The sequence below is a fragment of the Mustela nivalis genome, assembly GCF_964662115.1.
Source record: "Mustela nivalis genome assembly, chromosome: 11".
Classification (NCBI taxonomy): Eukaryota; Metazoa; Chordata; class Mammalia; order Carnivora; family Mustelidae; genus Mustela; species Mustela nivalis.
The window spans coordinates 68733831-68745903 of NC_139030.1; the positions used below are offsets into that span (position 1 = coordinate 68733831).

The 12073-nt window shown below is 57.8% G+C and overlaps 1 protein-coding gene and 1 long non-coding RNA gene across 12 annotated transcripts in view; one reads left to right on the forward strand and one right to left on the reverse strand.

Annotated features, from left to right (window-relative positions):
- Positions 1-12073, forward strand: part of ANKMY1 (ankyrin repeat and MYND domain containing 1) — a 43608-nt gene that overhangs the window by 29577 nt on the left and 1958 nt on the right. For 9 of the 11 annotated variants that reach the window (XM_082689759.1, XM_082689761.1, XM_082689752.1 and 6 more), the window contains 2 exons: positions 1619-1697; positions 2412-2572. In XM_082689759.1, the coding sequence (XP_082545885.1) occupies positions 1619-1697; positions 2412-2572 (240 nt within the window). Of the gene's footprint in view, positions 1-1618; positions 1698-2411; positions 2573-3563; positions 3832-12073 lie in introns of those variants that run through there. The other 2 variants (XM_082689758.1, XM_082689760.1) reach the window with 1 other exon arrangement.
- On the reverse strand, positions 5661-9908 carry LOC309844457. The gene is made up of 3 exons (XR_014300706.1): positions 9235-9908; positions 8173-8306; positions 5661-7223 (listed from the first exon to the last, which is right to left on the reverse strand). It is a non-coding gene; the product is annotated as an uncharacterized lncRNA (long non-coding RNA).

Consider the following 12073-nt stretch of genomic DNA (forward strand, 5'->3'; position numbering starts at 1 on the left):
AAGAAATATCTACAAATGGTGAACAGCTCATGAGAGGATGCTATCATCAGTTTCCAGTCCCGTACACACCAAACTGCCCTGAGCTGTAACTCCACATCCACGAAGATGGCAATAATTGGGAAGTCAGTAACGGGTGCTGGCGAGGACGTGGGGAAAGCAGAGCGCTCCCACCCGCAGGTGGGAGCAGAAAATGGTGCAGCCTCTTTGGAAAGCAGTCTGGCCATTCCTTAAATGTTCATCATAGAGTTATGATATGACCCAGCAATTCCGCTCCTAGGTATATGCTCTAGAGAAATGGGAACATATGTCCACACAAAACTCATGCTCACACGTTTGTAGCAACATTGAGAAAAGGCAAAGAATGGAAGCAACCCAAGTATTTATCAAAGGATTATGGATAAGCAAATTGTGGCATATCCCTGCAATGGGATATGATTCATCCAGAAAAAGGAATGGACTGCCAGTGCATGCTAGGATATGGATAAGCCTAAAAAAACATTGTTTTAAGCAAAAGAATCTAGTCACCAAAGACCCCACACATACCATTCCATTCACAGGAATTGTCCAGAATAGGCCGATCCGTAGAGACAAAGTTGGTCAGTGGTTGCCTAGGACCAGGGGGAAGGCAGTTGTCAGGGGCCAGGCTCCCATCGGACGGATGGGCACCTTGTAAAGTTGAGGACGGTGATGTCTGCACACTGCAAGTGTGCGACCCGCTGATCTGTGCACTTCACGTGTGTGGACGGAATGGAATGCGAGTGCTAGGTCATCAGAGCTGCAAGAGTCCCACTGCCTTAACACAAGGAGGTGCTTTCCTTTCACCCTGCCCATGTCCTTCAAAAGAACTGACTGCAGAGCTGCCGCCCCTTCAGCCCCACTTCCGGTTCTGCGTGACCATCACCTCTCCTGGTAGCTTAGCTCTGGGGCCACGGTGTCCTCACAACAAGGGCTTTGACTCGGGGTGCAGTGTTGCAGAGCAGGCCCCTGGGCCCATGCTTGAGCCCCTGGGAGCAGCTGCAGTGTGGCCCCAGGTGCTGGTGGGCACAGGGAGGATGGGGGAGGAAGGAGCAGCTCCCGCCATCTCTCTTCTTGGGGCCAGCAGGTTTTTGGGAGGTTTCTGCCACATTAGAGGTTAGATGGCCTTCCTAGGAGGGGGGGCTGACATGCTGTTTGAGGAGAGGAAGGTGGCGGATGGAGCAGAACCTGTGACTGTCATTGCGGGGGCCTCATTGGCCTTTGGTCCCCAGCCCACATGTTTCCTGCTGCCAACTGCCTGACAGCCAGCCAGGAGTCTTCACTCCGGAGAGCATTGTGAGCTAGTCAAGGCCAAAGCCTGGCCTCTTAACTGAGCCGGCCGATGGCAGAGACGGATGCAGAAGCAGAGGGAAGCCCCCTCCCCAGAGGAGGACGCCCCAGTGCCCCAGCCCCTGTTCTGTGTCCTCCGACTTGCTTTGGGCTGTAGAAGGCGTGGGGTCCCCCCTGGTTCTCTGCAGTGCTGGGAGTGAGCCCACCACAGGAGAGAGGTTGAGGCGGGAGGCTCGGGGTTCCTACTGCCCGCGGGCATTTAGGCATGGCTAGGGGGACCCACGGAGCCCCCCGTGGTTCTCTGTTGCTGCAGTGGAGCTGACCCCCTACCAGAAGCTGAAGCGGAAAAGCACCAGCTCATCCAAGTCACTGCGCGCTGAGGAGCAGGAGCTGTAAGTGGCTAGTGGGGCTGTGGGATGGGCTGCGTGGCTTAGCTGGACCGCCCCTGCCCAGGACAGCCGTGGGCGCGGGCCAAGATGAGGGTGGCAGATGGGGTCGCAGGGCCCTTGTGGAATGGCCCATGGGGGTTTGAGCACTGGCTCTGCTTCTTGAAGGCACTTCTGCTGTCACAGCAGCTGGGCTGCCCTGGGGCCCTGCAGCTCTCCCAGCCCCTTCCCCACTGGCCCCTCCATGGGATCACAGCTCTGTTATTCAGCCTGCTATTCCAGAACAGACTTTCTAAATAAATGGGCACCTCACTATCCCCGTGAGCATCATGGAAGTTGCCTGCGCAGGAAACCCTGGTGGGTGAGGTGGGGGTGCTGAGCGGGGACAGGCCAGGGGGTGGTGTCCACACTGGGGGCTCACCTTTTTCCTGATGCAGAGCATGTGGGAGGGCCTGTAGGGTCAGCTCCACCTGCATTGTGGCCCAAAAGGGTCCCCAACACTGCGGCATTGTGTTGTTCTGACCTCGGTGTTGTGTTTCCGGTTTGAAAGAGCTGGACATCCCTGGATGGGGATTTCAGGTCCCCGTCCGCATGCGAGTGGCCACCCAGCGAGTAGGATGGTGGGCCTGGCATCAGCACCCGTCTGTGGGGGACGGCAGGGCCCAGAGGGCGGGCACCCCCCCACCGACTGCCCCTGTGGCTTCTGTGGCTCCCATGCAGGATTCCCTTCTTCAAGTTCTGCTCCCAGTGCGGCCGCTCCGTGGGCGTGCGCCTGGTTCCTTGCACCCGCTGCTACGGGATCCTGACCTGCAGCAAGTCCTGCAAGACCAGGGCCTGGGGTGACTTCCACAAGCGGGACTGCGGCTCCCTGTCGGTCATCGGTGAGTCTGCACGCCCAGCCATGGGGGCTCCCGTGGGGGCTGCTGTGTCCCATGGGCCTGTGGAGTGGGGAGGGGGGGTGAGGTCAGTATTATTCCCCAAAACCTCTTGGATTCCAGCTGCTTTCCAGAACTTTCAGGTGGGCCCGCTGTGCAGAGAGGGAAGGGCTGAGCACCCTCTCCCCTCCTGACCTCTAGGGGTCATGAGCCCCTGGCTCCCTGGACGTGGGCGTGGCCGAGGCCTTGCAGAACCGTGGCACCATCCCCGGGGCTCCTCTGTACACGAGGGGGCCCTGGTGGGCACCAGTTTCCTTGGGACAGCGCCCTTGGCATTGGTATTGGTTCTGGAAGCTTCTTCCTAGCCCACCCTCCCAGTGTACCCTCCTTTGGACGATCTGGGGAGGAGCTGTGGGCACATGCATGGTGACTCAGGACCAGGGCTCCACTGCTCTGAAGGCAGCTGATGGGGAGCAAAGCTGTGTGCACAGCTGCCCCCTGGGACTTGACCAGGTAGGAAGAGGGGAAGGTGTTGCTTCACTCTTTCTCCGACCCTGTCCTTGGTATGGACGAACAGAAAGGCTGGGCTGACTGCTGCCCTTGGGCCTGTGCCACTGGAACCCTTCCTCTCTGAGCTCTGGCACTCCGTCGTCTCCAGGCCCATTCTGTGAATTGGGGCTTCTGTGGGGTGCACGTGAGCCTGAACAAGGCTCCCTTGGCCTGGAGAGCCTAATCTGGGAGTCCCCCTGCTTTGAAGAGACTGAGTCATCACCATGCATGCCACACAAGTGCAAGCACAACGCCAAGCAGGGCTCGGGCGGGGCTCTTGTCTCTCTGAATGTAGTGTGGAGCCCGGGACTCGCAGAGCTGGGGGGACGCCCCAAAATGTGGCAAGCTGGCAGGGCCCCCAGGGGGCGTGAGGCTCCTCTGCACTCCTGCAGGGGCCTCTGCCTCCCCAGGGACAGCCCAGGCCCCTCACCCTCCTCCTCCTTGCCAGTTCCTCCTCCAGGGCCCCACCTGGAGGACTTGCACCAGAGGGCGGAAGAAACTCAATAACGGAGCGAGCAGCCCTGGATGCCTGAGGCCAGGGAGGGCCCAGCACAGGCCAGGTGGCCCTGATCCCCACCTGCGGGCACCCACAACCCAGGGTCCCCTCCAGGCTGCTGGCCCTGGGTTCTTCTGGCCTCATGCAGGCTGTCTGCACCTGCATGGCGAGGACCCCTCCTGATCTCAGAATAAAATGGTTCCTTGGGGTGTGTTTTTAACCCTCTGTGCCTTGCTCTGCCCGTCCCTGCCACGCCAAGCCCGGAGTTTCCGAGGGTCTTCCTGACTAATTGGTGCCTGGCATCTGTCAGTTGACGGGAAGCCTGGGTGGATGAGGTTCCAGACTGGAGCTCTAGAGATGACTATCAGAAGGTCACTCCTGCATCCCTGAGGAATGTTTGGGGACTTCCCAGGGGGTGTCCCTCTGTATTCCTGCTGGAAGGCTCCAGGCCCCCTGCTGGTGCCTAGAAGAGTTGCGGGGGGCGGGGACGCGTCCATTTCTTCTGGGTACATTTATGGAGTGTCTGTGTGTGTCAGGCAGGCTGGGGCTGAGAGGGTGGGTAGGAGAATTGAAGTGATTGGGACAGAGGGGGTGTGGGTGTGACTGTGAGGAGCGCGCTGCACATCGGTGGTGGTGGTGGTGGGTCTGCTTTCACAGAAAGGGTGGCAGGGAGGACTGAAGACTGGGGTGCCAGGCCGGCAGAGCAAGAAGGTGGTGGGCATGGCCAGGGAGGAGGAGGGGGGCGGGGCGGGGCAAGTGGGAGAGGAAGTTGGGAAAGGGAAGGGGCTGAGCTGGGGCAGGGACCCCAACTAGGCCAGCTTTTTGCTGGTCAAGGCAGTCCCACCGGCAGCCATGGATTTGCTTGATTTCCTGGTGCTCTCATGAAAGATGGGGCTCCTTTTGTGGGAAGCTTCCTGGGGGGCTCCCAGGCAAAGGGCTAAGGAGGGCACCTGAGCACAAGGAGAAAGGAGCCTGTGTATAGCTCTGCAGGTGTGTGTTGGCCAGTCCTGGCCCAGGCTGTGGCTGTTGGGGGGCCTTCCCAGGGAGGGGCCGGGGCCTGGGTGGGGGGAAGCCCATGGAGAGGTGTGGGGGGCTCTCACCTCCAGAGCGCTCCTAATGAGCACCTCCTAATTTTGAACTTCTTGTTAATTATGACATTTAGAGATATGTATCCACACAAAAGCAAGAAAAAATTGGATGCCAATTATCCCCAAACCCGGAAGTTTCCATTGCCAATACTTTGGTGTGTGTGCTGCCAATCCCATCTGTGTCTGTGTATACACACCACACACATCACACACGCTGTCCGTCACACCCTCCCACACCACCCGCCACACCACAGACACGCGCCACACAGCACATACCACGCGCGCGATGTGGGAGCGTGATTGTTCTATTCTAAACTCAACCACCCATCTTTCTATGCTAGGATATATTTTTCTGCAACGTAATTTTCCCCAAATGAAAATAGTATTTTTATTCTGATGAGACATGCAATCTACACCCATTGTTAAAAAAAAAAAAAAAAGGACACAATAAAATAAATGAAAACTGAAAATCCCTATCGTACTGCTCAGGAACGGATCCCCTGACCAGATTAAATTGTAATCCGTGCCCAGGTGCACACCAAGTACATCACATGCCCCCATTCACGTGCACACATGTGTTTTCATGTGTCCATTTGTTTTTAATTAAACGGCTCCTCCTGTGACTTCAACCTGCCTTCCTGGGGCACTGTGTGTGTCCTACCATTTTCCTGGAGGAATGGAGGCACTGGCCCACCACCTGCCCCACTGGACATCTACTGTCTCAGGGCTCACTCGTGGATGGGGGCCGCACGCGCACACACACACACACACACAACCTCCCACCTAGTTTTCCTTTGGGCAGAATTCAGAGAGGTTGCATTTTCAGGTTTTAGGAACGTTCCCATAATCATCTTAGCCTGCTTGCTGGTGAGGCCAGTGATCGTGGCACCCCCGGGACACCCAGTACGTAGGGAGCATTGCCAGGAGCTTCCACTTTCCGTCTTCTGGGGACTCACACAGGAGCTGAAGGTCCTCTCCACACGCGGATGCGGGAATGTGGCATTGAGGTATTTCCTCGGGGCCCTTACTGGAGACGCCTGTTCTTCCAGCCTCCGGAGAGCTCTCTCCAGACCTTGCGGCCCTCCCTGCAGCCTGTTGCGGGGAGGACCTTCTCTCCCTTTGAACTAGGCTACATGGAGTTGTTCACACTGTTGTCAAATCCGTCTGTCCTGTCCGTCAGGGTCTGGTTTGATGGCAGATTTAGGAACCAGTCCCCAGACTAAGATTATACAAGGTTCGATCAGATTTTAATCTTTATGCATTATTGTTTTACTTATAATTTTATAGTCAGCCCGGAATTACTGTGTAAGATCTGAGAGCCAGCTGGCAAGAACTCCCCACGGGGCTAATGGTGACTGAATCCCACTGCGGGGCAAGTCTCCTAGGGATGCTCCAGGCTGTGGCTCCTGCAGCCTCCAAATGCCCTGTCCCCACCATGGGACAGTCTCGCCAGGGCTCTGTGTCCCTGAGGAAGATGCTAGCTGTTACTCTGTGCTTCTTCAGATGACTTGATTTGGCCTGTTGGGTTCAGAAATGTCTTGTTGACACTTTGTAACTATTCTAATTGTTTAGTGTGATTGGGAGACATGTGGCATCTTCAGTGGCTTGAGGCTTCCAGGCAAGTCTGTGCTGTCCCTGTCCGGTCCAGTCTGACAGTTTCCTAAGCAGAGGCGTCCCCACTGGCTGCTCTCCCTGTCTCTCCTCATACCATCCCTGGGGGAAGTCTGCTCAGCTCTCCCCAACTGGGCCACTTCCAGAACCTCCTGTCCCCACCACCATGGCCCTCCTCTCTGTCCCTGGAGCCAGCAGAGGCCAGGCCATGCTGCTCCTGCACTCATTTGTGTCCCATCCAAGTCCCCTGCATGGCTGCTCCCCTGTACCCATAGCTCACTGTCCCCCTTAGGACTGCTCCAGCCCCCCCTCAGCCCCCAACTGGCCCTTGCCCCCCATCCCTGTGGCCCCTCCCCTCCTGTTCCCAGAAGGCCACTGCGGAGTCCTCTCCAGCTTCTGGGTCACAGGAGCATTGGGTTGTTACCTCTGACTGCCATGCTTTCAGCTCCTGAATATCATAGGCAAGATAACTGGATCCCTACCATGCGGGAGTCTGTGTTCTAGAAGGGAGAGCCATCCTGTGGGACAAATGCCTCCTTGCCAGACTCCAGCAGGACAGGAATGGTGCTTCCAGCAGTCTCTCCTGGGCTGCGAGGACCCCAGCTTGTGCAGGGCCCCTTGGGGCCAGAGAGGAGTGGCCCCACCAGGAGGGCACAGGCCCACCTCCCTGTAGGCATGCAGGTGGAGGGTGGGGAAGGGCACAGGCCCCACCTCCCCTGTGCCCCTGGGGGTGCACAGGCCCCATCTTCCCTCCTCCCTGTGGGCCTGGGGTTTCCCTGGCATCCACGGCACCAAACCTGGTCCCGATTCTCTGGGTTGGAGCCTGTGGCTCTTTCTTCAGCAGGAAGAAGCCTGTGGCAGGCTTGTGTCTATGCGGGATGCTTCTAGCCGGTTTCTTGAAAGGATACAGGCGCTACATTTTCGGGATTGTACACCAAAGTTAATCATCCCGGCTTAAATCTTTTCCTTTGGACTTCCCTTAACTTACTGGTCTGGGTGCCTTTGTGTGTTTTCCCTTTCGTGTGAAGCGCCCCCACCTGCCCACCCACACCCATAGCCCCTCTGTCATCCAGAATATTCTGTTCCTCAGGAATCCCACCGCTTGTATCTTGGGAATGCCCAGACCCAGGCGCCTCTCCCCTGGGCCTTACAGGGTGCTGGGGCATTGGGGCAGGAGGGGGGGTGGTGTGCGCCTCATCACCCTGCTCTGTGCCAAGCTCTGTCAGGGGTGGGGGGAGGGCTGTAGGGAGGCTGGCCCAACAGGACAGTTGTGTCCTGCCTGAGGTCCGACTCCCCCACGGTGGTCCACGGAGACCCCAGCCAGAGCAGGGTGCAGCCAGCCTTTCGCAAGAGCAGTGGGCGCCTGGTCTGGTTTTCAGAATCTCCGTGACCACACTGTCTTTACTCCTCTTGGAGCCAAGGCCCAGTCCTGCCAGTGTGTGGACCAAGGGGTGCCTGTCTGGCCACCTGTCCTGGAGAAAGCTGCAGCACACAGCACTCTCCTAGAAGGTTCTGTGATGCTGAGCCCCTCTCTCCCTGCTTCTGCTCTGCGAGCATGAGGTGTCCCTGAGGCTCTGGGGGACCCGCCTTCCTTCTCCTCTGACCATAGTGTGTGCAGCCTGTTGGCTCCCTGCAAACTTGGAGTTGAGGTCACTTGGGCCCTGTTGCAGAGTCGGGGTCCCACCATGCCCAGGTCAGGCCCCATGCCAAGCCACCCCCTGTCCCCATGCCTCTGCTTTGTGGGCTCCACTGTCATGGGAGCTGGCCTCCCTGGGACTTGCGGGTGTGGGAGAACAGCAGTGGGGGTGTGCACTCAGAGGGGATAGGGCACAGGGCCTGGTGACTTGTGAGGGCCTAGTCACCTTGGATTGGGAACGCCTCAGCAGGCCTGGCACAGAGGTCCATCTGGGTGCTCCCTTGAGCCTTGGGACCGTGAGGGTAGGAGTGTAGGCCAGCCAGGCAGTGGTGTGGGAAGGATGGGTGCTCCAGGAAGAGCCTGCTGGGGCAGGAGCAGAGCGCAGCATGGAAACACCCAGCATGGGGGGGATACCTGTGGAGGATGGGCTGCAGAGAATGTGCCCTGTGTCTCCGGAGCTGTGGGAGAGCCCTCAGCGTGGTCGTGGTCAGCGATGGAAGTTGTATTGGGGGTGGGGTGTGATCTCACGGCTGGTCCTGCTGTGGGGAATGCTTGTGGGAGGAGGGGGTGGCCTACAGAACAGGGAGCGGAGTGAGAGACTTCCTCCTGCTCTGCTGGACTGTGGAGGGGATGTGTGTGCGTGTGCATGTGTGTGCATGTGTCTGTGTGCATGTGTGTGCGCACGTACATGTGTCTCTGTGTGCATGTGTCTGTGCAAGTATGTGTGCATATGTCTGAGTGTCTGTGCATGTGTCTGTGTGTGCATGTGTCTGTGTGTGTGACCGCACGTATGTCTGTGTGTGCATGTGCGTGTTCATGTGTGTCTCTGTGTGCATGTTTGTGTGTGCAGGTATATCTTTGTGTCTGTACATGTGTCTGTGTGTATGTGCGCAGGTACCTGCATATGTGTCTCTGTGTGTGTATGTCTGTGCATGTGTGTGCATATGTCTGTGTGTCTGCGCATGTGCCTCTGTGTGCTTGTCTCTGTGTGCATGTGTGTGTCTCTCTGTGTGCATGTGTATGTGCATGTGTGTCTCTGTGTGTGCATGTGTGTCTAGAGGGTAGTGCTGAGCAGGTGGAGTGCTGGGTTAACAGGGGGCTCACCCAGGCAGCTCCTGAGGCTAGGTTTGTTGAGGCTGGTCTGGGACTAGCCCACCCACCTCCTCTCTCCCTGCCACTCCCCCCCTTCCTCTGGCTTGGGAGTGTGCCCAAACAACCCCCTTGCTCACCCATCCCCTGACCCTTGCTCCTGACTTCCCGAACCTCTGGGCTCTACTTGGCCACTCACCTGAGCTCTTGGCACCCTCTCTCTGGTGGGGAAAGACATGCCCTGCTCCCTTCCCCGGTGCTAGGAGGCCACTGCCGGGTGCAGGTGAGCTGGGGCAGGTGGGGAGCAGGACGGCAGATGTGTGTGGGGTGCCCTCGGTGACCAGATGTGTGGCTTCACAGCTTGGAAGTGCCCACGGCTCCAGGGGACCTGGCCTACAATAGAGCCCAGCTCAGTGGGGGAACAGTGGGTCAGGAGGGCACTGGAGAGAGAGGGCCTGTCAGTGGGTGGGAGAGGGATGCTCTGGCTGGGGAGCCAGCGTGCAGGGCCATGGCCACGCGGCATCTGTGGCGGTGTGCTCCGGAGAGGGTGAGGCCCAGGAGGGGGAGCGAGGGCTTGATGGGCTCCACTTGGATCAGGGGAGCCCACAGGGCCGGGCAAGGATGAGGCATTTGAGAGGAAGCCCCATCCTCGGGGTGTGAGCGGAGGGCCAGGGCCGGGAGATGGAGGGGCTGGGCTGGTTGCTATGACCTCTCCCCGGGCCCTTGGGAGAGTGGGCGGCACCCTGAGGGGTGGCCAGGTGGGTTCAAGGAAGCCTTGGGAGGAGATGCCCAGGTAGCCAGGAACAGAAGTGATCCAGGGCGTCTAAGAGAGGAGCAGCCCGAGATGAGCTCAGGATGGAGAGGGACGGTCCATCTGGAATGTTAGTGATGGATTCCAAAGGATTGGAACCCACAGTTGTCAGGGTTCCACCCAGAATCCAGTATTCTGTGACCATCGGAGAGACAGACAGTGGGGTGGCCTGGTGGGTCACAGGAAGGACACAGACAACACAGGGCCAGGAGCTGTGGGTTCCCTTCCTGCCACGGACTGGAGGCACCCCCCACCCTGTCGTTGGGAGGCAGGCACTGCCCTGTCCCCTTCCTTGGGCCCCAGCTGCAGACTGACCACAAGCCAGTGTGTCTGGCTTAGTTTTGTTTCTGGTTTGGGTTCTTTTATTTTGAAGAACCTACCTCTCCTCACACTTGAAAGGCTTCACAGCCCCACAAAACCTGTATCTGGGCTGGTTTCACCTTGAACATCTTAAAAAATCCACAAAACAATACAAGGATCCCTGACCTACCACCACTTGGGTGGGACACCTGTCCACCCTGAGCTGTGCTCATCCCATGCCTGGTTTTTAAAGAACCGGAATGAGAGGCAGCCAGCCCTCCACTCCTGTCCCTTTAGATGGTTTCACTTTTCCTTCCTGTGTCCCTAAAAGGCACGTGGGACTGCTTTCTATTGTAAGATTTTACACTGCATAGCGCTTTGGAAAATCTCTTTCTGCATTCTGGTGACAAGGAAAATTGAGCACTTTTTCATATGTAACTAATGATTATTTATCCTATTTATTATTTAAAGATTTATTTATTTGAGAGAGAGAGAGCATGGAAGTGCGCACACACAAGCGGGAGGAGGGACAGAAGGAGAGAGAGAATCCCTGACTCGGGGCTCCGTCTCGATTGCATGACCCTGAGACCACGCCCTGAGCCGAAGTCAAGAGTCAGATGCTCAACTGACTGGACTTCCGTGGCCGCCCCACCATCCTCTTTATTATTTCTCCGGCATTTGGAGTCCCACGTCAGGGATTGGGCTCCATGGGAGTGGGATTGCGGTGCATGTTCTCGCCGGGATGGCTCTGTTCTCGACGGTGGGAGCCTCTGATGTGTGCCATGGCCGGTGCTTTCATGTCTGGTCCGTCTTGTGCAGGACAGAACATTGGAGTGGCCACGGATGCCCATGGTGTCCTTGCGGCTAGCGCCTCTGTGTCTCCGGGGACGCTTGCTGTGCCCTCGGGTCATAATGTCCCCTTGTCTTCTCTGTGCTTGAAGCGTGGCTTTCCACAGTTTGCTTCTTAGTCTGTCCCCAGTTCACATGTTGCTGGGGTGAGGTAGGGGACTGCTTGAGCTTCGCCATGTAGCTAGTCGAGGGTCCCCCACAGGTTATTTTATGTGCCCTTCTCGCCCACCCTCTGGCAAGCCCTTCATCTGCTCCCCTCCTCAGACTCCTTTTCCAGTATTTCCTCCAGAGGGACTCAGATAGGCCTGGTCTCTGTAGCCTGGGGGCTTCACTCAGGCTGCCAGCCTGTGCGTGAGGTGCAGGGGGTGTTTCAGAGGTGTTTCTCTGAAACAACCAGCTCACTGGGCCCCTGACCTGCCTCCCCGCCACAGCTAGCCAGAGGCATGGAGCTCCTGCCAACCTGCCTCTTGTGCGGGCCCCACCTCCTGTGGGGTCCTCATTTTCTGTGGGAAGGGCCCTTGCTTTCTGTGGGGGGTCTCTACCTCTTGTGTGGTTCCTGCCTCCTGTGGGGTCCCCATGTCTGTGGGGTCCCTGTCTCCTTTGGGGGGGGTCCCCATCTCAGCTCTGGCTGATGCTTTTCCCAGTCTGCTGTTTTCTTTTAAACAATGGGCTTGTTCTAACCCGAGGGCATCCGTCTCTCTGACACCACACAAACTTCTGTAGACCGTTTGCCCGCCAACCTGATGCTCTCCAGCTCTGGCTCTCAGTGGTGGGTGTCTTTGGGGCATGCTGTAATTTTTAATTTAAGTTCCCATCGCGGGTGATACGGGACTCCCTCTCCCAAGGGCTTACTCTGCCTGGGTCGGGGAGTCTTGCCTGATACCGGCTGAGGACCCGCGGGACTCCCGCTCTGGGGAGATGGTTTCTGGGCAGAGCCCCGCCCGACAGCAGCATGACCCCATACTCTGGAGCCCCGTGATGGCTACTGGCTTTGCGGCGTTCCTTGCCTTGTGCAGTGTGCAGCGCGCAGAGCTGTCTGCTGAGCTGTCCGCGGCGTGGGCTCATCGCTGTGAGCATC